This window comes from Pyrgilauda ruficollis, unplaced genomic scaffold, assembly GCF_017590135.1.
Source record: "Pyrgilauda ruficollis isolate IOZ18807 unplaced genomic scaffold, ASM1759013v1 scaffold14, whole genome shotgun sequence".
NCBI lineage: Eukaryota > Metazoa > Chordata > Aves > Passeriformes > Passeridae > Pyrgilauda > Pyrgilauda ruficollis.
This window is the reverse complement of record NW_024512543.1, coordinates 7,837,935-7,863,598: the sequence shown is the minus strand read 5'-3', so window position 1 is coordinate 7,863,598 and position 25,664 is coordinate 7,837,935. Positions and strand designations below refer to the sequence as shown.

Genomic DNA, 25,664 nt, shown 5'->3' with positions numbered 1-25,664 from the left:
AAGCCCTGTACGGTTCTTAGCAACCCACCACATAAAATATTTAATTCTCCACACTTGCTCCAAAACTAGATGCAAAAATAAAAAAATGCAGAAAATTCCAACGATGTATAAGGGTGGCTGGTTTTATGTCCGGTCCCAACAGCATTGAGGCTGAGAAATCTTGCATTCAAACTAGATAAAACAATGCCCTCTAGTGTTCTGTGGGGAAATCACATACAAAATTGCCAAAAGCTTTAAAATATTCATGTACCATCTCAAGTGACAGTCAGCGTTTGGAAAGCTTACAGCTCATATGCAGCATCCTTGGAATTTTCTGTGTATCACTGTGGCCTGCAGAACTATTTGGGATCCATTATTTTCCTTCTCTCCACTGCTGACACTTGCATTATAATTTCAAATACCATCTGTGGACAGTCCTCCCACCTGGGGCATGTGTCAAATCACATCATGCCACCCAGCACCTTCCCCAAGTACACACACAATTTGGTACAGTGTTACTGACCCATCACACAAGCAGGATGGAATTTTTGGCTTGAGGAGCTTTCTTACAGAGCTCCAAAGTTTAGCAGAACTCTTCAAGGCAGCAGCTGTCCCAGGATACTGATAAACTGCAAACAGAACTATCCAAATTCAAAAAGACTCAAACAAAATATTCTTATAGTTTAAAAACACTCCTGCAGAGCTATCAAAATATTTATTTACATCCTGTACACATTACAAAATTCAACTTTGCATCCCACAAGGGACTGGAAGAGATTTTATAACTGATGGTCTGAAGAGCAAAAGGTAGAGTCCTTGATGAAGGCTGCTCTTAAATGGGCAGTTAGGAGTCCTCCAGTTTTACCATCCATTGCTCTGAAAGACAACTGCTGGGCTCTCACCATCTAGACAGATTAAAACTTGAATGACTGATTAGACTTTTAATCACATCAAATACTTTTAAAATAATTAACAACTACAACAAAAAAATCTTGTTAGACCACTGTGCTTCTGTTATTTTACATGACACTGACCTGCTGCAGAGAGAAAACACAGATCAAAAGGAAGGCCAAAAAAAAAAAAAAATGGAAAGAAACACCAGTTCTGTCAATTTCCTATCTGAAATACGGGGGAAACCTAAGGAAGGAAACTGATACACTTAGAAAATTGCCAATACAATGACAGCATCAGTCACAAATGCCCTAAGCCCTACATGATTATGCAGACATTTGAGGGGGCAGCAACATGACTGTCAGGTGAAAGAAAGATATGTATTATGGTTGGACACAAGGTCTTTTCTTTTCCAAACTCAATGATTCTTTGATTCCATTAAGTTGGAATTTGTTTCTTGTACAAACAATTTCAGTCACAACAAGTGAGCCTATTAACAGTGATTCTCACTCCTGCTGGGACATTTGCTGGAGCAAGGTTAACACAGGCCTGCTTTCTTAGAAGGAAGCTAGCTTGGCCTCTTTGATAGGTTAACACAAAGGCTGAGCTCTTCAGACCAGGTATCACCCTGAACCTTCCAGAGGAATTTATTTTTAAGAACAGAACACCAGAAATCTCTTTTAAAAGTTTTGTTCGTAGAAGTTGAGTTCTGCAAACAAAAGCCTGCCAGAGTGACATGCAAAAATATTAAGAGAACACTCAGTGACAGCATACACCTAGAGAAAATTCTGGAATTTATGTGGCACTTGTAGTGAACCTTTTAGGGCTCTGTATTTGCAGCCCTTGTGTCTGAGGCTGCAATTCAGAATTTGGATGTAGAAGTGGGATCAAATTAGACATTTTTAAAATTACGTTTGACCTAGGAAACTCCATTTCAAAATTTAAATTGCATTCTTCTTATAGGGCAACCAATACAGATTCTAACTAAAAAGCAGATACTTTTTTTTTTTTTTCTCTAATGAGGGGTGGTTACTGCCAAGCATTGTGCCTTGCAAAGAAATTATTTTTGATTTTGTTATACATGTACCCAAATTAAGGAAGAAAGCAGTTCAGAGACCATCCAAAAGACAGCCAAGGGAGAATATTCAGTGTTTGTACCACTGCACTAGGAACTCATATTTCTTAGAGGTCTGACACAATACATCTGTGTTACTGAGTGCATGCACAGAACACTATCTTGGAGAAACTGCTTGTATGTATATGTTAAAAAAAAACTCTCAGGATCAGATTCCTCCCTGTCAGACTGTCATTCTGTTTGCAGGGTATAGTGTGAGAAAAGGACCATTCAAAATCCAAGGTACAAAAAAAGCAATGGAAGAATCTGGGGAAAACAGACATTCTCTCGAGAAGCCGGTTTCCAGCCTGAGTGAACAAAACAGCTTTTCCAGGTCCTTCAGTTTATTCAACAGCCCAGTGCCTTTCAGACACATTCTCAACTCCTCTGGGAAAAAGCAGAACAACTTGAAGGAGAATGGAGGAAAATACTCCAACATCCATCACAGAGAGGTCACACACACATGCTGTCAAATCTTGACAGCATGTATGTTCTACAGGGCTGGGAGCATTCTACTAGTGCTTCCCTAGGCAAAGATGCTGAGAGTGTCCAGGTAAAACACTAAAACCATCTGAACTGAAAGTAGTTTAATCAGTGAAGTATAAATTGATCTTTTCCATTCTTCACCTTGGCCCTCTTCTTGCACAAGTGCTTTGCTACAAGTCTAGTGCTGGTGCATTCTCTGTAATTTCTTTCTGTGTCACTATCTGCAGGTACTTCAGTCGCGTGGGAGGGAGCTGCTCATAAAGGTCAAATCCCAAAGGACTCTCTGCATTCACCAGTCTGTAGTACAGCAGGTGTTTTTTCAAGTTCTGAAAAACAAAACAGAAATGTATCTAATCTTTTCTACCATCTCCAACACAACACAGCAAATCTGCAAATAGTACAATTCCATCATGCCCAAGATATTCAATTACATCATCTTCAATAGAAGAGCTATAAAAGGCAAGTTTCTTCCACTAAAATTCACTTTTTTTTTGCATGAGAATTCCTCTTCTAAACTCAACTCCACTGTCTCCTCAACAGCCCCTCACGATGACTTCTTGCCAGAAATCCAAGTGGATTTTTGAGTGTGATCTAATAATTTACCCTGGACACAAATCACAGAGGGCCAAATGGCCTAGCTCTGCCGCACAAAGGACAGATTTTGGCAAGCTCCTTGAAAAAAAGAGAAACCTTACATCTGTCCTGCTCTTTTCAGGGGAAGCATCCAACTAAGAGTTAAGAAAGATCACTGCTGGCCACCTATTCATAACTGCTATAATCATCCCTCTAATATCTCTAGCTATCCAGATATAATGCTGCTTGGACAAGAGGCATGGAAATACAGTACAGGAGATTCATCTAGGTTCCAATAGGCTCAGTGTTTTGAAGTCAATTACTACAAAAACTGGTTAAGCGTATTTACAGATATTGTATGCCAAAATCCTGCTGCTAATCTCCTCTCATTGTCAAATTAGCAACATAACTAAACACAAATTTCAAAGCCAAATATAAGTCTGTAAGAGTACCACATATGGAAAACTTAACTCCCGGCAGCACAAGCTGAATCTTACAAATCCTACCTCATCCACCAACAGCCACGTCTTCCGCAGCATACTTTTCCGAGCAGCATCTGTCTCCTGGGAACAAAACACATACTTTCCTTAATATGGTGCAGTAACACCTTTGCCCAGGGGCATACAGCACTCCAGGATGACTTGTTCATTATAATGATGAGCAGCCTGTTCCAGCAGAAAGTGCTTGAGATGTCTTATCACTCAAATCCTGCCTCTCTGCTCCTTTCCCTGATCTGAATCTCAGCTGACTTCTCAACCTTCAAGTAGAATTGCAGATCAGAGGTGAAGTCTTGTTAGCACAGCTATTCACTGATAGAGGCCTCAAGGCCATAGGAGGGCTTCTGCTTGGTTACTTAGGCAAAGTCAAAGAAAAGAGTACTTTGCACCTTAAGATTGCTAAGGCAAAGGCCAAATCTATTACAAGCTCTGTCTGATCACCTTCCTTATTATTTCTGCTAATTCTTCCCCCCACACCACAGAACACATAATTGCTGACCTCAAAGATTTAAGTAGGACTAGCTACCATTAATGCAAGTGCATTAGGGCATAATGAACAAAAGCTACTGCCTTGTATGTGGATCCTCAAACAGCTGATGAGTCCTCAACACATTTGCTTTTCAAATCCCAAAGGTCAGTGATTCATTGCAAGGCACACTGGACTTAGAGGGAGAGCAGATGCAAAACCCAAAGAAGCTCTGTGTCCTGAAGCTCTGCTGTCTGTTACCCACCTGTGTTGTGCTTTCTTGGGAGAAAATAAAACTGTTCACATGAGCCACAGCCACCACGTACAGAACAGGGCACCAGGTGTGGCGCAGCGCACCAGTGACCAGCGTTCGGAAGTAGAGTCGCAGGAGGTTCAGGTTATCCTCAGGAGGGGAAGTGTAGCGCTCAAGAGGCACAGGAAACTGCAACAAACCCATCCAGAGGCAACATTACAATTTTTGTCAGGGTCTAAGTGGTGAGAAGAAGTTAATGACTTCTAGAGTGCCTTTCCTTGTGCATGCCCTCCTGCAACGTGATGTAACCCCAGCAACATGATCCCCATTTGCAGCAGAGCTGCTACAGCCCACTCTGACTGATGTGACGTGCCTTGACAGTCTTGTCAAGACCTCTTCAGCTTTATGGAGAGATGTTTTACTGGTCCTATCACTGCAGCTGATTTTTGGCACAGATAAGATGAACACTTATAAACTAAGAAGACAGAGTATTTTTGACAGCACTGCTAAATTCTATCTCTTGTGCTCTGCTCACTCAAAAGAAACGCAGTCCTACACTTGACAGACCAAATTTTCTTGCTGTTACTCAGCAGAGCATAACTCCAGTACAACTGTATGTGAAAAGATGGTTGAGAGGGAAAATGACAATTTGTCTATGCATGGGCAAGGAAAAAGTTCTCACCAAGGTGTGAAAACACTTACTGAAGGGAAAGGTAGTTGCTAGCAAAACACAGGGTGTGACCAGCCCTTCTATAAATTAGAAGGTTCTCAGTGGTTAAACCAAGCAAAGTTTGGGACAGTTTCCAGTGAAGATTGAGCAATTTCACAGCTCCTGCCCTCCACATATACACATAAATCAAGGCTGGAGAATCACAGTCAAGAGCCCAGTAACACACAAACATATAGTGACAGGCAATTACCATAAGCCAGGATTACCTGCTGTAATGGCACTCCCAGCGCCCGCAGGATATTTGTGTGCTCCCCAAAAACAGAGAGACGCAGATGAACACTGAAACGCTTCTGCAGAGGTAGAAGAACAAAGACTCCAAAGAGTGGATCTCCAAAGGAGACGCCCTCAAATTGCTCCAGGAGACTTATATAGAGATCGTGGAAGGATGCCAAACCAGGGAGAGGAGCATCCAAGTTCAGGGAGTCCAGGACCTTGGGTTGGCAATACACAGAGAGAAGGGCAGCTGTGTAGCGGTGGATTGGTGCTTCTAGAAAGAGGTCACTGCCAGTGAGGAAGACACACATAAGCCGAGCAAGTTTGGCAGCAGTCGGGATGCTCTGAAGGATTTTAGAACGCCAGGTTTCCAGCAACAAGACCCACTGCAGGTTCCAGGTCACAGTGTTGATGAGATCAAGTGGGAGAGAGTTCAGTATGGCCCCATGTGTCTCTGCATTAGTCACTTTGTTGTAGAGGCTGATAAGTGGAAAGAATGGCCAGTCTGAAGGCAGGATGGGCCCTCTGACCTCAGGAAGCAGCATTGACTGGATGAGGTAATTCTGCCCTTGGTAGGATGCCTGAGAACGCGTAAGGGTGGGCTGCAAGTGGACAAAGTGGGAGAGGTAGCAGGAACGAATGGAAGGCAGATTCTGGTATGATTCTGTCAGCAGTGCACCACGAGTAACCTTTGGAAGAAATGCTGCTGCAGAGCCAGGCTGTGACAGTTTGGCACTGGTGCCCAGATGCAGAATATCAGAGAAGTCAGCTGCTTCTGGCCCACCAGCTTTCCCTTCACTGTAAGGTAAAGACAACAGTTTAAGAAACAAACAAAAAACCCTGAAATGCCAAACAAATAACACATCACATTATTTCATCTCTATAGTCTTCCTGGAACAGAAAGAGTAGTACAGGCAGAGCACTCAACACTTTCTACATCATTGAACTATTCTAATACAGAGGGCCTGTAAGCATCAGCTATCTTGATATTTAGAGGGAATTCACAGAACCACATTTGGAGTCAGCAACACTGAGGCTGTGCCATGAAAACCCTCCACACAATGCCAGTGTAGTGCGGAGCCTGAAATCCCTTGTCCAGAGAGGCAGCCTACTTACCAACACAGACATGAGAGGGCTGAGATGAAACACTGCATATCAGATAAGGCCTACACAAACCAGTAAGACAATTCTCAAAACAGAAGCTGGCAGTGGCAGGCTCAGGGGAGTCATACAGACTGATAGAAACTGTGCATGTGAAGGGTGTTGTCAAATCCATATGCCACAATCCAGACCAAAGACTCACCATTTTGTTGACCCAACAAAAAAACCAAAACACCACCACACAAACAAATCCACTAACAAATTTTCCTTCTTTCTGAAAAAACATAGTACCTCCTTGCAACACCTTGGTTCAACCTCCTACAGGGATACACCATGGCTAATTTCAAACAGATTGAGATGAACAAGATAAACTGCTACCATCTTCTTGCCCAGATATGAGAGGATTGATATTTGAGTTGCTCATGAGTTCTTCCAGTGTAAAGTGGAAGACATGGCATTTGTCAAATCAGTAAACTTGGTTAAAATGGGTTTGAGGAAGATGCCTTGAGCTTTTAGGCTATGTCAAATCCTCATTTATTTTCTAGACTCCCTACTCTCAGGATGGAAGATGCTAGGGCTTAGAGAGGACCAGTTCTACCAGTAATCACACCAGCCTTGTCACAGAAGAAATCAAAAGAAACTGGTCACATTTCTCAACAGTGCTACATCAGAGAAAAATATGCAACCACCGTGCTTGCCTGATTAGAAGGGTCCATGACAGAAGAATATGCCAGTAAGTAAAATTTAACTACAGGCCCAGTTAAAGGCCAAAAATTATGACAAAATTGCAGTGCCAATGTGTTTTTTCCCTTTTCCCCATGTTTTCCCATGTACCAGACTAGAAAAAGGAAAAAAATGCAAAGCTTACGGAAGAAACTCTGGATTAAAGGCAAGATCCAGTAGGACCTCGTGAGCCAGATGCTCACTCCCTGGCAACAGACGGCTTAGCAATGCCATGGCAACACAGTGATGGAGCGAGGCATGCTGGGTGTAATCCGGACAAGTGCCTGCCTGTACAGGAAACAAAACAGCAGATAAAAGCATTTGTCAACAAGACAATCAACAAGGACAGGAGGGTCAAACAAGACACAGATCTCGCTGCAAAGTGAAAGACTGAGGCAGACTGCAAGAGCTGTCAGCATTCATACCAAGAGATATTTCTGCTTCTCCCGACTGCCTTAGACAGTCAGATTTTTTTTTAGCAACATAGTTGAAAACTTTGTCCTTACTTTATCCCAAAGAAAGGCAAAAATATAATTTCTCCATCCAAAGTATTTTGGAACTAAATCCCCACATCAGTAACTGGAAAGACGTTACTTGTAAATGGATCATAAAAGTCAGCAGAAGAGTCACCAGACCTAAGTCAGATACAAGAAAGAACAGGGACGTGAAGACCAGCTGCCAGAGAAGTCAGTTCCTTGGGGGAAAGAAATGAAAGGACTGATAACGATACCATTCTCCGAGCCAACGCTAGCACAAAGTACTGCAGGTGATATTCATGGCGCAGGATCCAGGCAGATGAGGGAGTCACAGAGGGAGGTCCACTCTGCCAGCTTTGATGCAGATAATCCTTCAAGCCTCTGAAGCCCAGCACAGAGCTGTACTATAAAGGAATCACAAGTGGAGACAAATAATATTAGGAGCGTTGGTGTTTGGAGGAAAGCAACACACAGCCCTATCCAAGGCCCACCCCCTAGGCTCCTCTCACATGACAATTCCTGTTGGCTACTCCAAAAGTCATATTTAAGACTAGCCTAATAAATACCTGCTTTTCTCCCTCAGGGCTCACCTGCATCCATCATGACCATCCCCATCACAGACAACCAACAGTCACTGCCTACATTTTCTGTTGTGCTCTGTAAGGCAGAAATTTGGCCAGTGTCTTAAAATGTTTTCCCCTCATCTGGCCAGATATTTCCCTTAGCAGCCAATCAGCTAATTCAACACAAGATCACACAGGAAGGCTTTGAGAAAGTTTATGCTACATATTCCATCTTTCTAGGGCTCAGACATTTGCTCTTTAGAGTCTGAAATCTTCCATGACTCACTCATTCTAAAAATTCAGAACAAACCAAAGTAGGAAGGACCCTCACCAGTAGCACTCATTTTCTTCTTTAATATTACCCCATTTTTCTTTGTTATATATGCTTCAACCATGCTTTTCTTCCACTGACACTCAAGTTTTATATTTTGCTTAGCCAAACAACAGCTATTCAACTCTTCTCAACATTCTTTATAAACACATCCTTTAAGCCTCACCTGCTCTGTAATTCCAGCTTCCTGGTGTCAACTGAATATTGGAATTCAAAGACAATATATTTTTCTGATCCCCATCCCATTTGTTCTGAAAGTCAGGCTGTTTCTGTCTATAATACTTTAATATTTTTAAAATAAAAATGCACAACAATTTATTTTTAACAGTCCTTCTAACATCTCTTTTATGCCTGGGAAGGTACAAATACTAACCTCCCTCACAAGTATATCATCATTAATCTAGAATTTACAGTGAAAAAGTTTATTCTCACCTTGCTGGTCAGGCCCTTGTGAATGTGAGTGATGTTATTGATGAGAAATAAGAGGGCAGTGAGGAAGGGGAAAGGTGACTTAGAGCCAACCAGGCTCAAAGGGGGTTTGCCTCCAGTGCAACTCAGAGATGAAATGCTGTTGACAGATTCTGGTGCCAGGGAACAGGACAGGGGGTTGCACAAAGCAGAACATGGCCTGTGTGAAGAAACAAACAGAGGGGGGTCAAAAGCATTCATAGTGCTGAGGAATTGTCTTGTTGAAATGTTGCTATCTATCTGAACTGTACCACACAATGCAGTAAAATGGAAGTCCTGAAGACAGCGAAAGCAAAAAGCCAGTGTCTCAGCTGGTACTCCAACCACTACTGCCACACAAGCTAATGCCAGTGAGCTGTCAGGAACTCTTCAGCTAAATTGGTCATGATGAGCAGAAATACTGATGCAGTGACGCATCTCTGATGTCAAATACTTGAAAGTGCTGGACATTTGATTTTAAAAAAATATGCCGTTCCCCACATACATACGCACACCAGGCTAATAAGGCTGCCCACCCACTCAAGACATTTCAATAATATACTTGTAGGCAACACCAAAAAAGCCTACCAAATTGACTTTGCAAAAATGCTGCTCTTTATGTACTAATGAAATGCATATTTTTAAACTGTATTCAGAAAGAACATAGCTTTAATGTACATGGACATGACTGTGCAGACGCACTCTTGGCATGTGTGCTCTCTGCAGGTGAAACTAAAAATTCCCACACCAGCAGTGCTTACGGGGCCCAGAGCAGATACATCATGTCTGTATAGGTAAGACCACCACAAAGAAGAGTGATCATAAGCAAGCTGCTCAATGGTAATGGGGTAACAGGGCAAATCCTGTCAAAGATCCATATCATTACTCTGTGGCAGAAAACTAATTGCTTAAATGCATTGCTCTTTCTAACACTGGTATTACACGTGGACAAACACATGTGGGGCTCACAAAGTACCCTGAACTCCTGGACCTAAACTGCCCAGAAAGTTTAGACAAAATTGTAAAAATATTAGGGCAGAGATCCGCTGACTGTTTTTTACCAGCCAGTGTTGATAACAGTGAGAATTCTTGTGGATAAGCTTTTATAGCCTGACCAAATCCATTGTCTTCAGACCGCAAAGACAAAAAAGGGTCTAATGAGTGTTCTTGTGTTGGAAGCTCTGGTGCCAAGAGCTTTAGAGCTCAGTTTCAGTCATGAGTGTCTTCAGACCACAAAGACAGAAAAGGGTCTAATGAGTGTTCTTGCGTTGAAGCTCTGGTGCCAAGAGCTTTAGAGCTCAGTTTCAGTCATGAAATAACATGGGCCAAACTGTTGGTGGCCATTCAAATACCACTTGAAAACAAAAGTTTCAAGTGCCCTTTATATCAGATGTGCTCACAGGCAGATGCCTCTGAGTGCAAGTCAGGCCTTTTAGATTCCCCACTCCAGATGATTAATCACAGCCTAGTAAGGAGGCTCCCTCTACAGCGGAAAGACAGAATATCTGCAGTGCTTAACTGTTCCCAGAGCCAGAGCTTATGTTATCCAAATGTCTGGAAGAACAGTTCGGTATCTGTTCTTGCACTTCTCTGCAGGGGTTTTCAAACCCCTAGTGAAGCTCTGCAGGAGCTTGAAGGTTTGAATCTAGTTAAATTCTTTCATATAAGCAGCACAACACAGAGCACATGAACAGTACATGAACACACACACTCACCTCATCGTGTAAGAACAACTCAACTAATGCTACTTGTGCTGATCTTTTTTAGACCAGTGAAACCAAAGAAGAATCAAACCAAGAGTGACTAAAATAATCTGAAATTGATATGAAAACTCCAGCTACACGGCAAAGCAGAGATGCAGCAGCACCAGTAGAAAAGGAGGAGCTGCAAACCTCTGCAGCCATCATGCCTTTTCTGTGAGGGTTGAGAGGACAAAGCAGGGTGTAGACACAGCCCTACAACACATCCAACTCCCATACCTGGGGCATATTGCACAGGGAAAAGAGGAGAGGGGGGAGAGCTGTCACACAGTACAGTATAGAAATGGGGCTCCCTTAGCTTCTGACAACAGCATCTTAGCAGTGGAATGGTTTTACCTGAGCAAGTCCCACATGCTCTCTATGGCTGGCTGGCTGAGAAGGGGCTGCAGCACCTCTGATGTCAAACGTTCCAGTTCCTCTAAGCAATCAACTGGATTGACTGATGGCTGTAGAAGACATGGACAATGACATGAAAAGAGAGTGAATGACCACAGCATCCAGTGATAGCAAAAAGACACACTGATTCATTTACTTCCTCTGCATTTATTATCTTTTTGCCAGACCCCATCACCTATATAGTGGTACTGCTCCAGGTTAGAGCTGGCCTCACTGCTCATAGTGTGGAAGCTGAGAGCTGGCACCTCAAGGTGCTGTCACACTCCAGTATTAAAGTGCATCCCAGAAATTCTTAATTGGTTGTAAGCAAGATATGAGATCCTTGGAATCATGATTACCTAAATGAAAACATTGGTAAAGCCTCCTCTCCCTAGCATCTACATGTTTCTATTTAAATTGAAGATGACACAAAGGTGATCAGAATTACCTTAAGAAATCTGAGTGGCACCATGAGGGTCTCCAAAAAAACAAAACAAAACAAAAAAATCAGCCGCATAAAGTGTGATTGACCAACCCATCAAAGCATGACTGTGGATGAACACTGCACAGAAGAGAAACTGTGGCTTTTAGAGAATCATCCAAATTCTTCTGAGCCTAGTAAACAATACTCCAGGTTGAAGGAACACACTGGCAAATTTTAACACTTTTTATCTTCATTAGAATGCTGCTTTGGTTTACAGAAATACTCATTTCCATTACATAAAATCTGCTTTTCCCCCAGGTGAAAGCTGCCTCCAGAAATCAGTAAAACCTTTGTAAAGATGTTAACCTTTGTTTTTAATAGCCTAACAAAAATACTCCAAGAAGGTCCCAGCACACACCAATCTAATTACTATACAAGTTGATTTTTTGCACTTATCTACTCGAGCATGCTACATAAAATTTTTTTTTTTAATCAGCTAACTACAGGTAGATGACTGAACTTCTCTTTAAGTGGAAATTCAAACACCAAGCACAATTTGATGACTGAAGAAATTGTTTCATCAGTCACTCTTCTGGGACATCTGTAAAGGTTAAAAAGGAGCATTTAACTCTTGGCTGTCCTGGTTCTCTAATGCTCAGGACATGATCACATCCTGTAAAAGGTATACCAATCTTTGGGGCCCTGAAGACATCTTTGAGAGATACTGGCAGTTTCCACCCCGGCCATAACTAATAAACTCAGTTGCTTTTGGCAAGTTTCAGAGGAGCTGCACAAGTGTGAATAACTACAGCCATTAAATTACCCCCACACCTTGAACACAGCTCTCCCAAGTTAGAACTCAGGCATGTCAGTTGGGCAGTAAAGAGGAAAATTGCATTTATCTTCAGAACATGAATCTTTAAGGTAGCTAAAGTGTAAGACATTATTCTTCAATAGCATCACATTGACATGTCACCTTCAGAACACGTACTTTAAAAGATAATTACATACCACAACTGTATGATACAGAATTTGACCTTGAATGTCAGTGGTGCAACAGATTTATCTTTCTTATTTCCTATCCAAAGTTCATACAGCACAACCCTTAAAGCTCAATCTTCCACCCAGATGATTGCAGTGTAGGTGTCCACATGTAAGCTCTCAGACCAAAGCAAACGCAAAAATGCATGACTTGATTTATCCCACTAGGAAAAACGGCTGTCAAATAAAATTATATTGTGTTTGCTTCATGCTTTGAAGCTCTGTAGGAAGTCAGAACAATCACAGCACTACCACACACCTTGACTGAGACCCTGATCCCAAAGGATGAAAGGACAAAAAAGGAAGACAGATATTTGGCACTGCTAATGTATAGCGGACTTAAGTGACCCTGAATGTCATGCAGCCTAGATATGAGCTGTGGTAACAAAATCAGTGCTCAGCTTGATGCCTTAATATCCATCTTTTTCAGTACTGCCTGTAAGTTCCAGTTTTCAGAGGTAATACACAAGCTGATGCTGGTGAGATGAGAAGACAGCCTGTATTTTCAGGCCTTACCTGTTGGCTGTAAGCACTGTAATAAACTCCCAAGAAAATCACACAAGTCGTGGTCAGAGGCTGGAGAGTTTGCCAAGTTTCTGTCTGGGATAGCTGCTGAAGGATTTTTTTCAGACTTGTCTCAAGGAAGGGCTGTAAGCCTGACACTTGACTCCATGCTACTGGAGGAGGTGGGATTCGTTCGCTATCTTCTGAGTTATTGCTGAAACCCAGAGGAAGAATGACACAGGATAGCAAATAAATATCAAACAACTGTCTCTAAATCATCAATTTTAATAGAAAGATGTAGTCTAGAAAATTATATCCAATAGCACAACTAAGGGAAAAGTCCTTGCATAGTCCCACAACTCAGACCAAATAATTTAGGCAGAAACGATAAACGTAGAATGTACTTCAAAAAGCTGAAGTTTCTTCTCCTGCACTACTCTGCCCCTGAGCCATGCTCTAGATTTACCAGCAATGCTACCTCAGTACTCAGCTTTAGTTAAAAGAGTTTCTTGTTTTCCATCAGAAGTACCCCTGTTTGCAACAGATCCTACTGCTTTGATATCTATCAAAACAAACACCTCTTAATCCTGACTCATCTTGGTTTCTGCAGAGAGGTTCTTTCCTCCAAACCTCAAGACATTTACTTTCTTTACTTCCAAGAGAAGTGCCAAGCAGCCTCTTAGCTCCTTTCAGCAGGGCATTTGGCTAACAGTGCCCTTTATGCTCCCTAGCTTAATGTAGATTTTGACTCCTGCCTCTGGCCATGCTAGCAAGCATAGCTGTCAGACCAGACACTACAGCTGACCTTGTGTCAGAGGGAATACACCCTACCATGCAGGGGCTCACATGTGGGACAGTAAACAACTGAAAATGAGGGGGAGAAAAAAGGTGACAGCCAGGTCTCCAAACCAAAGAAAGGGAAGATGGGATGCCAACTATTGGGATGCACAGAATGGTGATTTAGAGAGCCTACCTGCTCAACTTGGCCTGCAGCTCTGCCGTGTATCCTGCTGTTTGTGTCACATGTGTCAACAGAGTAACCACTGCTGCAGCTCGCTGCACAGACAACTCAACCACAGGGCTCTTCTCACTGAGCAACTCAGGAAGGGACTGCAGTATCCTCACCAGCACAGGGTAGAGATCACTGTAGTATCAATTACAGAATAGATATGGTTGGAAAGGGTCTCCAGAAATCATTTGTACTTCAATTCCCTGTTCAAGACAGACCAGCAAGACCAAGATTGCACAGGGATATATCCAGTCAGATTTTGAGTATCTTCAAGAATGAAGAGTTCAGTACCTTGCTGCGCAACAATGCTTCAGTGTTTGATCACCTTTACAGTAAGGTTAGTAAAGATTACAGTAAAAACACTTCAGTGGAATTTTATGTATTTCCATTTGTGCCCACTGGCTCTTCACTTTCCACTGGAAGAATCTGCCTTTATCTTCTTTATACTCTCAAATAATTTATTTATAAAGATTGCTAAAATTTGGTTATGAGAACCATCATCACCACCACCACAATAACAAAAATAACTGACATAGAAAAAAGATGACAAAGGAAGACTACTGCTATTCCAATTTCATCTGAATGGGACCTACCTAATACTCTGCCTCCATGCACTCTGATTATCTCTTGAAAAAACTACTTTGATTTAATTCTTGCTGGAGAATAGTTCTCAGACTCTCAGCCACACTTATAATTTTGCAATGTTAAGGAATTTTCTGCCGTTTCTTTCCTTAACATTATTTACACTGCTAAAATAGTATATACAGTTTTTACTCTTTTTTTATCATACATCAGATTGTCCCAAAGAACACAAAATGCTGCTGTGGATGAGAATCTCCCTTCTGAAACTCAACACTGGCCTCCTGTTGCTCCATTTCAGAGCAACTCCACAGCCATCTCTCTTCTTCCAATTCAATGCAATTACAGGAAGAAGATTTAAAGAAGACCTGCTTGAGGCAGGTCAGACCTTGAGGTCAAGAAGACCTGCTTGAGGCAGGTCAGACCAACACCAGGTGCAGACCTTGGCAGTCAAGCACAAGAACTTGTCCCGACCTGGAAGTCAATGCATTGTGCAGTTTGCCTGCACCACCGCTGCCCACAGCCCTAGGTCAAGCACATTCAGTCCTGGGTGTGCTGCAAACCACGTGTTTTGTTGTCATACAAGCACAGATTATTCATCCCTTCAAGGGGAAAAAGATGCAGCCCTAAAAAGCTACAGTGATCACCCACTGCAAAGCAGAAACAACAAAACAGCAGTGCTTAAACACAGGAGATAGTGGACAACCAGAAGAAGGCAATACACAGCATGAATGCCCTTAGAAACTGAGTTTTACTGCAGGAGGCAAGAGAAAGTGAGGTGAGACACCCTGAAGGGAACAGAGCCCTCTCTCTGCCCCTCTGAGCAGGGTGTCGGTTGCTCTGTGGTGCCCTCCACCCGCAGGTCTCCAGCCGGAGTGCACCTGTAGAGGTCGCAGGCCTGCCCGTAGCCGGCAGCCACAGCCCACAGCCGGAAGGATTCCGTGCTCAGCCTCGTGGCTTCCTCCCTCGGCAGAGGCACATCCAGAGGCTCTTCAGCGACAAAGCGACTTAACCGACTCTTCATTTCAAATTTGTTAAGCTGTGAAACAAACCAAGGAAAAATAAAAGGATGAAGAACAAAAAGGACAAAGGGATAAGGGGCATCAGCTGCATGCATCATTACCTCATTGCTCTGACACACAGAAAGAGCTACAAATTTCAATTCAGCTCGCTCTAAGCCCTTCTTGCACTGCTCAAATCTGGTTTTATTTTGTGCAGTCTTAAGGAGCAAACTACAAAGGATCACTAAATGGTCAATGGCTATTAAGAGAGAACTATTCCTGGAAGAGATGCCCAGGGGTACCTAATCCATTCCTACCACAAACAAATGACACCTAAGTAATTTCTGATGGAGGTTTGTCTGCCCCACACACACTCCTGTTTTGGACGCTCTCTGCGGCATGTGACTGATTTTTTTAAAATATATGTAATTATCCTTTCCTAAATAGTCATAAATACAACTCTCTTAGTAAAGCTTATATGTAAAGATATACTTTGTGAAAAAAGATGTCTACAAAAGTACTGATGCTGACATTCTTTTGGGTAGGTCACACTAGATGGGTTTCAGAGGTTCTACAACCTAAGTCTTTCTATAATTCAGTGTTTATTTTATGCAAAGGGTACCTCCTGCCTATTACTTTCATAAGGTTATAGAATTTTGATGCCTTGGAAATGTTCTGAGGTTATTTTGGTATTGAATTAAGCATGACATGACTCATTTGCAGTTCTCTAGAAATAATTTTTATCCTCCCCTACATCTGGGTATTTTTACTTAACCATAAAAAAGAGCTTCTCTTTCCTTCTCCCACACATACAAAAGCTTCTATGCGCTCTGTCTAAACAAATGAGGCAACAATGTCTTTTTCACAGCAAAAGGACATATTATAGGTAATTTAAATTTCAAATGCTTTAGAGACATCTTGTACGGAAACCAATGCACACCAGCAAGAAAGCAAAGGAGCTGATGAGTCAAAACTATAAATTCTGACACCTCTTCTACAGAAGAGAGGACAAAGTCAAATTTACTTCCAGGAAGATGGAAGAACTTTGTTGTTAGCTAAAATAAATTCCTACATTGATGGTTTTGATTTAGTTTCTTATTATCTTCCACTCCCACGTTTAATTGTATGCAACAGAACATATGAGAGTGTAACAGTAGCAAAGCCTGAGTGTCAGGAGCCTTCTAAGCAATTTTTCCATGCCTTGAAATACCTGGAGTACATAAAGCCTGAAGTAGAAAAATAACTGAATTTTACTCTGTTACGTTCCTAGTACGACTTACAGTCTTTAAACATCCCACTATCCATCACATTCTCTACATTTTACAGCACAGACTGGTGTTCTGTTGACAGTAGCATTTTCCTGGGTAGCAATTTGTTAAGTGCCATTACCAATAGTGAACCAAAAAGCCTAAAAAGCGCTCTTTACACTGTAATGGGTGCCTCTCTTGATAGATTTCATGCATTTATAGCACCAGCAAGACAACCTGTACGAGGGAATGCAATTATCTCTGAAGTGGAAAACTTGTCCAGAAGTTAAGAGGAGTTGAAAACATTGATGAATTATCACAGAGTTATTAAGACAAATTTATGGCAGAAAGGTTCAACCAGGGTTGTAAAACACAAAGATAGTGATTATGTCTCTGGTTTACACAGTCTTATGCTGCTTATCACTGAAACATGGGAGTGTACAGAGCATCACACATCAGTGCATGCTCTAAACATCTGTTCCTGGTAAGTATCAGCCTGCTGGACTCTGTGACTTTCATGTGAATGCATTACCCAAACCATAAAAAAGCAGAGTAAAACTTGAGCCAGCTCATCTACCATTGTGCAGGAGAAGCATCATTATTATGACGTTGTGAACAATTCCTTCAAAACACACTAATGCACCTTCCTCACCCTGATTTCTTCAGCTTGAGCTCACAGTCACCTCCAGTTAGGTTTCTGTCTTTATTTAGGCAGTAAGGCATAAGAGAACCAAGGCCTGTGCAATCAGAAAAGCCCTTACAGGAACCACTCACCAGCCTGGCTGTTGCATTTCGGCCTCCAGATGCCAACACCCTGATGAACTTCATAGCACTGGCGCAAGGAACTCCGTGGAGACTGGTCAGTAAAAACCCTGGTTCAGCCACTTTGGGATCCCACTGAGTAGGGAGAAATTCCCTGACAATGGTCTCAATCAGTCGAGGACAGTCAAGCAGCTGCAGAGAAATAGCAGGGAGCACAAATAACTAAAGGTGTGCAGTCATGCAGACGTGCAGACGACACGCAAAACAAACAAGTTTGTCTGATCTCCTTGCCGTAACTTCACCTGATCTTTCTTCCCTTTCCAAACCTTTCTCTATCATTCCCAAGCTCTTACACAATGCGAGATTTACCTGGCTGCATGCTTCAGAGGAGTGCCTTGCCATATGGGTGAGGATGTGCAGAATATCCAGGACTACTGTTGGAACAGGTCGCACCACCTCTAGGATGTACCTCAGCCGGTGCTGGATCCTTGTCTTCAAAAGTCCCTGAAAGGTGTTTAAAAAAAAAAAAAGTCTGTAAGGGTCTAAGCACTCTCTGTATTTCAACTGCTGGAAGCCAAAAGGAGACTACATCCTCTTCAGAGACTGTTTTAAAATTAGCAGTCATGAAACAAGTATGTTTCTGTGTATTTGCAAGCATGCTGGCAAATGATCAAGAGTTATCTGAATAGAGCAGAAAAAACTTAGTTCTGTTCTGAATCAGACCACTGGAGGGGTTTGGATACTTGTGTTTTCCAGAGTATAAAACTCTAAGTGACAAGGAAATAACCTTCCCTATAAAAGAAAAAGGTTCTTGTGGTCCTTGAATAATTTTGGCTAGACACCACCTCCAGCTAATGCAGCACTCCGAGAGTACTTGTCACATCAGAGAAAGTTAACAGAAACAGAGAACAGACATAAATTGCTATTTTTCAGTAAGAAAAGAGATACATAGGGATGATGTGATTTTTTTTTTATGATAAGTGGCAGTGTCAGGAAACAAATAATCAATTTACCTAACAGTGTGATGCATTCCTGATTCTGGGAAAAGGCAAATCCATAATACCTGTTTTCATATTACTGATATTTTAAAAATTTGCAGCCAAGCAAGTTGTAGCTCTAGGCCTGACCAAGTTCAGCAGCTAGTTTAAATACTGCTTTTCCAACTGCGTGGAACAATTGGGTTCTAACAGCCAATAAGCAAGCATGAAATGGAACTGCACAGCAATAGGAACAGAAGGGAATCTGATCCCAAATACGTATGTCTAGGCCACTCAGAACAAACTGAATTACTCTGAACCATGACACAGTTTACAGAATCACAACCTAATCTCCAGTCTATCTACCACTCTTTTGTAACATTTTTTTAAACAGTGTCACACACCTAGCAGAACACATCTGAAATCCTGAAGCCTGTAAACAAGACCAAATGCCCAAGGACAGTAATTCATGCACCCAATGATGCTTTTAGAACAAGTGCTGCTCAAACACAAGGTCAAGAATTAAGTGATGTGATCACAGGTTTTAATGATTGCAGCGGGCAAGAGGGCTGCACCAAGGCTGAGTTTGAGATAACAGAGTTTGCTATTTTTACATCTCCTATTAAAAATATAGGATTAGGTTTAAAATGTGGGAGGAATTCATTCTGAACACTGTAAAAATCTTAATCTGACAAATGTAGACATGATGTTTGGGAAAATGGTAAACAGCCACCTTATGTCAAATAAAAAAAGAGTATCACTGAACAAATCTACTAGTTCTGAACTATCTAACTGTAATATTCTAGTTTAACTTCTAAAAAGTGCATATAGACATTTTAATAATGGCTGGAACCTTTTCATTTTTAATTCAAGTAAGTGAGCATGAAAGTCCTGTCTGTATGCAGTCTTTCAGGACATCTTATCTGGTCATCAGTGTGTTTGTTGTTGAATTCCCTAGAGGAAGTTAAGAGATATTAATAATACTGAAATCACACAAGTCAAGTCTCAACATTTTTAGAGACCAATAAAATTATCCTCCTGGCAATATATGACAGAAACACAACAACCAACAGCCAGGAAAGAGTTCTAATTCTTGTTCAGAATGTTCTTGTCCAGCATGCACAGGAGGGTGGATGTTTCAACAGCACATACAGCACTGCACTGAGCCTATTTTCCTAAAAAGATTCTGGGTCTAACTCTGTGCTTACCTTTACAACATCATATCGGGCCACATCTGGGTCTGGCTTGTTTTCATCCTTTAATTTTTTATTTTGACATTTCTCTGTTCCATTTAACTCTTCCTCTTCCTCCTCTTCTTCCTCCTCATTGTTAGGGACAAAGGGGAATGTAGCCATCCCTTGGTACCATGAGAAAGTCCAATCTAGGTATTTCTATAAGGAGTGTTAAAGCATACAGAATAAAATTCTCATAAATAAAGTCAAAAGGACAAAGACAAAAACTTTTCGGGGATGCTTTTGAATATGGAATGCTTCATTGATTCCTATATAATCCCAAGAAAATGTGAAGACAATAAAAGCTATTCTAAACATATACAAGTAGAATTCAACACTTTTTCAGGGAAATTATTTTGGCCTTACACACACACAGACTTGGGAAAACCCTGAAAAAGAACTACTGTGATGTGAATTAAATTTACTACACAGCTTACAGAAATGTAGTTTAACTGGAAAAAAAATGGGATTATAAATAAGTAAATAAATAAACAAAACAACTACCAAGGCTCTAGGCATTAAACAGAAATTTGGTATTTATTGACTTCCTATTTTTGGACCCGTGTGGAACTTAGGTCACAAATAACAGAAAGATCATGCAAAAATTGATATGATAAAGACTGCTTGGTCTATTTGTTCATGTTTGCTTCACTTTTGTTTGAACATCCCTCAGCTTAAGCAATTAGAAAAACTTCTTTTTTTGTTCACAGCTGATGACAGTGTCAGGTACTCTCAAGTTCTAGGGTAACAGCCCAACTAGGGTAATAGTTCCAATTTTTCAGAGAGGGGATTGCTCCCATAACAGACCTACTTCCCCCAAAAAGTTTTAGAATATGAAAGAGAAATAAAATGCCTGCACTGCTTAATAACTCCTATAACTTTTCATTTCCTGCACCCACTACCAGAAACAAACACCACATTAGACAGAAAAGTAGTGGTAGACCTCAACTGCCAAGTACCAAAGAAGCACAAGCTATTATCAGACATTAAAAAACCTCCAATGCATTTTGAACTAAAGATGGTGAGTGAATGGTGTGGTCAGAAGAGGCCTGACTTGAAGGGATGAAGCCATGAGTCCATCTGGAATACAGTTTGGGACTACAGTCTTCCTTCCACCAAGAGAAGGAAAAGCATTAAGACGAGGTAGCTGGGTCATCAGAGGAAACAAAAAGAAAGTTGCCTCCTTCCCATATCCACTGAAGGATGAACAAAACCTTCAGACAGCATGATTTTTATGTGTGCTGATCTTCTGTGTTTATAGTGTGGATAAATCCTATTTGTCTTACAAATCCTGGAGCAGAATGCCAGGCTTCCAACCCTGTCCCTTTCTCAGAGACCTTTTGAAATTCAGCAATATGAGATTCTAGGAAGGACTCTTTGGGTTAGAAAATATACTGACACAGCATTCACAGTGCTGCTTCTTGCAGCAAGAGTCAGCAATCTCCACTTACACAAAACATCTCACCATAAACTTCCATCTGAAAAATCAGAGCACTGCAGACACTTAAAAAACAGAGTAACACCAGAGGAGAGAAAAAATACATTAAGAAGCTGATTCATAGTACTAACTACCTACGATGGGTGGGCAGGATTCATCTAGCAAAACTCCATTGGGCTCATAGATAGAAAAGTAGCAAGATGTGGAAAATGCTACCTACTCCATTTCTCTTGCCTCTCCCTAGGGATAGCTCTACAGGCCTGGTAGAAGTTGCAGGGTACTTCTACTCCACCTCTTCTATCACCAGCCCCTTTGCAGTCAAACAGAAAAGCAGCTCTCAAGGAAGATACTTGGAAGACAGTCTACAGCATGCTCTGCCTGTAACAGATTGCTTCTGTCCAACCAGGAGTACATCTTAATCTGGCTGCTCTAGGCTGTCTAGCAGCCCTGAAAATCTTAAAGAAGTCAACAACTCAACACCTTCTAACAGGTGAAAAAGCATCAGTGAGAAAATAAACACACAAACAGGCAAAATTAAGTATGTATCAGTGTGACAAAAACACATGGGAACAGCAGAAAATGGACAATGAGAGAAAAAGAAAACAGCATTATTATGAGGCATAAAGGAAATCATGAAGAATATTTAATCTGTTAAGAAGCAGAAAAACTATTAAATGAGTAAACAACCTAAGAGAACATATTAAAAAATAAATTCAACATACACATTAGTAGTGGCCTGATCTAGATTGTAAAAACAGAAAAAGAAGAAACTCAGCAACGTGCACTGAATTTAATCATAGGGCAGAGGGAATTCAAACAGTGAGAAAAAAAGATACCTGAATCCCTCAGACTGGGATAACACACTCCATTGTCTGTCTCAAAGCACAGCAATGGCATTCCACTCACCATTAAGCTAACATGTCCAGTAAACCTTTGTTTACGCTACTTACAATGTCTTCTCATTCTGATCCCTGTAAACAGTTCAGCATGAAATCAAACTCAGGTTCTGAATGATTATCTTACCTCATCATCAAGTGACACCAGCAGAGCCCGGAGAGCACCAACAGATGCTGCCATGACATTTTCCACTGCATCATCCAGCGAGAAGCGCAGCAAGAAGAGAAAGCCAGCATCAAGCAGCAGACGCAGAACGCTGCCCTTCAAGGAGGAAGCAAACTCTCCAGCCCTGGCCTGCAAAGTGCCAGACAGAGCCAGGGTTAAGGCTGTGTCATCTCAGCTGGATACATCTCTGGGCTGTCACATCTCAACATTTTACATCTTTGCCTCTTTCCACTTCTACTGTAAAGCTGCTAAACTGTGTGGAGGCTATTCTTCCTATATTTTATCCTCCATTCATTCACACAGAGGAACACAACTGCAGTTCCTTGGTGCAAGAAACCCATCTTTATAAAGTCTGCACTCATCCTTTGACTTCACCCTGTTCTGCCCCATCACCCTTCTCAAAACCACCATGTTTCTTCTTCTCTGTTCCAGTGCCATTAGGGGGAATGTTAGCACTTCCCCCAAAGTTAGGTAGAAATGTGCACAGAAGTATTCATTTTGCTTTTTCCTCTTGGCACATTTCTCTATGAGTAGGCTTGGCTCTTTCTCACCTCCTACAGAAAATGCACATCATGAAGTTGGCTCAGACAACAGGAGTGAAAGGGTCAATGCCAAGAATAGGTTTGTCACAAAAATAACATTTAAAAAAATCATTGTGAATCCAAATTAACAAGAGAACTGAAATTGCACCACCGCTGCCGAACAGCACCTGAAACAACCTGTTGGGAGAAAAATACTCTGGAACTCTCCGAGAAACCTGCATCTCAGTTTGCATCCCAACGCTTAGCTTATCTAACAGTAAGGATCTTCAGTGGAACAGAATGCCCTATTGGTGACTTTGCTCACCTTCACTGAACAGCAGAAAACAAACAACTAGTACCAGAGAATCTGGGCCCTGATCCACCAGAAACTTGAGTTAAGGGGAGAAATTCCTTAAAGTGACTTACCCTTTGAACAATACGACCTAAGACCTGTAGAGCCAGTGTCCTCTGTTGTGTAACTTGGCTGCGAGACAGATGAAAGAGCTCTTGCAGAGAATAACCAGCTCTCTAAATGGCAGGGGGAAACAAAACAAAGAAACCAAAAACACCCTCACCTACAGCTGAAAACAGGCCCCTTAAAATAAGATTACCTGTAACATACTGCATAACAGAAGATAAAATTGCAAGCCAATGCTGTTTGCCACTTTGTGGCAATTGCAGAAGAGATTCTAATCTTAGATGTCACAGGAAAAAATTGAACTTCTTAAGCAAAGGAAGTATGTGCACCTTTTTCCAACGCCACAGAACTTTAATAGCATTAAAGAGAAAAAGCATCAACAGTTTTCTGGAAGTAATGCAGCTCATGCATGCCGACACAACTTGTCTTTAAGAGTTTGTTTCTAAAGAAAAATTGCTGCACTTTTTAAAGGGGTTTTTGTCACTAAAAAGCTTGATACAAAAGGAATCTACCAAAATAAACACAGAAAACAGAAATGTGCATAACTTTTTCTATTATATTGCACCCACCTACCTCTGCCTCTTCTCCATGGTGGTGCAAGCCTAGATGTGTTGGCAAATCAGCATCTGCAGGAATCAACTCTCCCTTTAAACTGAATCGAGCTTGCATTCCCTATAGCAAAAGTGTGGAGGGAGAAAACTATTATTTCTATCACTGTCCACTCAATTCATCTCTTAAAATAACACTTTTTACATCACCTGCTGGAAGATGACAATTCAAAAACTCCTCAGGCCTCAAATTCTTTTTAAAAAATATACTCCTATCTTTCCTTTTTTCTTAGTTTTACACCTGTTTCATCCCAGATTACAATGGCTAGACTCTCACTTCCTAGCTCTCTTGAGTGCTACAGACTGAACTGATCCTGTATCATCCCATCCTGTGAAAGAAAATAGGGAATCTTTCAACCTGATGAAATTCCACAGACTTCAAAAATGAGCCAGAGGACTCATTTTTGAAGCCTTCAAAACTGTTACTTCTGAGAAATATGATCCAGACACAAACATGCAAAGTATCAGTTTCTGCTTTCAAACCTTTTTGGTTTTCTTCTGCCGAGGTGAGGGCAAATCTTTCATCCATTCCAGCTTCTCAAACTCTACATTGTCCATGTGAATCCACTCCTTCCTGGGCTTCACAGGCAGATCATCATCTTTGTGTGGGAAGAAATAAATGTCAGTCTTACCTTCCAAGGCAGTGATGAAGGAAATACTATTCCTTCTTTGCCAAGCTACTCGGTTTAAAGACTGTACCACATATAAGATTATGTAAAATTAAAAAAAAACATTTTCAAACTGACTGTTGTCTGATGCATAAACATCAAAGGTTTAAAGCTATTTTCATCTTTCATGAGAGCAAGAAGAGGAAGTAAACAGCACTGTAATGAAATTCAGACAATGCTAATTTAGAAGTTGAACAGAAGTCAGGACACAAGTAAGGCAAAATTATCAGAACCAGTGCAGAAAAAATACTATCAGCCCTACTTTTGAGAAAGCAAACTTATATCATCCAAGGAAGAGAGGGTTAGGGGGGACATGAAATTGAAAAGTATTAAAGCAGAGTCCCAGCAAATTATTGGAACTCAGTAAGATTTTAGCCTAGATACACTGAAGGCAGCTCAATATTTGTGCTTTGGTTGCATTTGTGATGCTGTTCTTCAGTATCTCTCCCTAAAGGCTTGTGGAGATCAGCTTGGGAAGAAAAGATCAAAACAGCTGAAAATTCGCACAGCTTTCCAGAGACAGCTCAGTGGGGAAACTGGACAGTTAAACAAGAATTTCAAGGTGCAAATACTAAAGGAAGAAATTACTAATTTAACTTTATAAAGACCTTTGACTACAAGAATTTGAGAAACAAGACATTTGTGCCTGACATCATAACAGTTGCCCTAGGAAAGAGACACATCAGCATGTGGAAGAATCTCACAAGTGAAGAGACCAGAGAGATAACCAGGAAAGGTAAGGCTTTGCTACTAGGATACTACCCCAAACCAGAACAAGAAGAGATGAGCTAACAAGTCTTTGCTATCTCAAAAGAAAGCACATGTAAGGACAGTAACAGGCAGTCTAAGGGCATGGAAAGCATTAGCATCACTCCTGCTGGAGCAGCCCAGAACTCATCTGCACTGCTGCTATTAATCCTAGCACACCAGTCTTCTCTTGCAAGGAACAACGAGTCCCATAGAAATGCTCTTCTTTCATCAGATCTTTTCCTGCTGATAACTGGCCTGAAACCTAACCTCTTACTTTCTTCCAATTAGCAGATAAACTTTCAAGAAGGGCACTCATCCTCTCCAGAATGAAGCTTCACCCTTATGATCAATATGGTATTGAATCAGGCAAGGAACCAAGCACAGAGTTATCTTGCTCAGCCAGAAAGCTGTTCTGCAGAATTTCAGCCAAAGGCTCAGCACGCAT

At 41.4% G+C, this 25,664-nt stretch overlaps 1 protein-coding gene across 1 annotated transcript in view; it reads right to left on the bottom strand.

The window, feature by feature from the left end:
* Nucleotides 1-661: 661 nt before the first annotated feature.
* The window catches only part of RPAP1 (RNA polymerase II associated protein 1), a 39,783-nt gene continuing 14,780 nt past the window's right edge, over nucleotides 662-25,664 (bottom strand). Inside the window, exons 8-25 of the mRNA XM_041459843.1 lie at nucleotides 24,285-24,400; nucleotides 23,767-23,865; nucleotides 23,202-23,303; nucleotides 22,216-22,383; nucleotides 19,731-19,913; nucleotides 17,915-18,049; nucleotides 17,558-17,737; nucleotides 15,417-15,574; nucleotides 13,921-14,091; nucleotides 12,960-13,161; nucleotides 10,940-11,049; nucleotides 8,829-9,024; nucleotides 7,757-7,906; nucleotides 7,172-7,314; nucleotides 5,196-6,000; nucleotides 4,272-4,448; nucleotides 3,550-3,606; nucleotides 662-2,796 (exon numbers count right to left, since the gene is read on the bottom strand). Coding sequence (XP_041315777.1) covers nucleotides 2,641-2,796; nucleotides 3,550-3,606; nucleotides 4,272-4,448; nucleotides 5,196-6,000; nucleotides 7,172-7,314; nucleotides 7,757-7,906; nucleotides 8,829-9,024; nucleotides 10,940-11,049; nucleotides 12,960-13,161; nucleotides 13,921-14,091; nucleotides 15,417-15,574; nucleotides 17,558-17,737; nucleotides 17,915-18,049; nucleotides 19,731-19,913; nucleotides 22,216-22,383; nucleotides 23,202-23,303; nucleotides 23,767-23,865; nucleotides 24,285-24,400 — 3,308 coding nt within the window. The 3' untranslated portion in view covers nucleotides 662-2,640. The remainder of the gene's footprint in view (nucleotides 2,797-3,549; nucleotides 3,607-4,271; nucleotides 4,449-5,195; nucleotides 6,001-7,171; nucleotides 7,315-7,756; nucleotides 7,907-8,828; nucleotides 9,025-10,939; nucleotides 11,050-12,959; nucleotides 13,162-13,920; nucleotides 14,092-15,416; nucleotides 15,575-17,557; nucleotides 17,738-17,914; nucleotides 18,050-19,730; nucleotides 19,914-22,215; nucleotides 22,384-23,201; nucleotides 23,304-23,766; nucleotides 23,866-24,284; nucleotides 24,401-25,664) is intronic.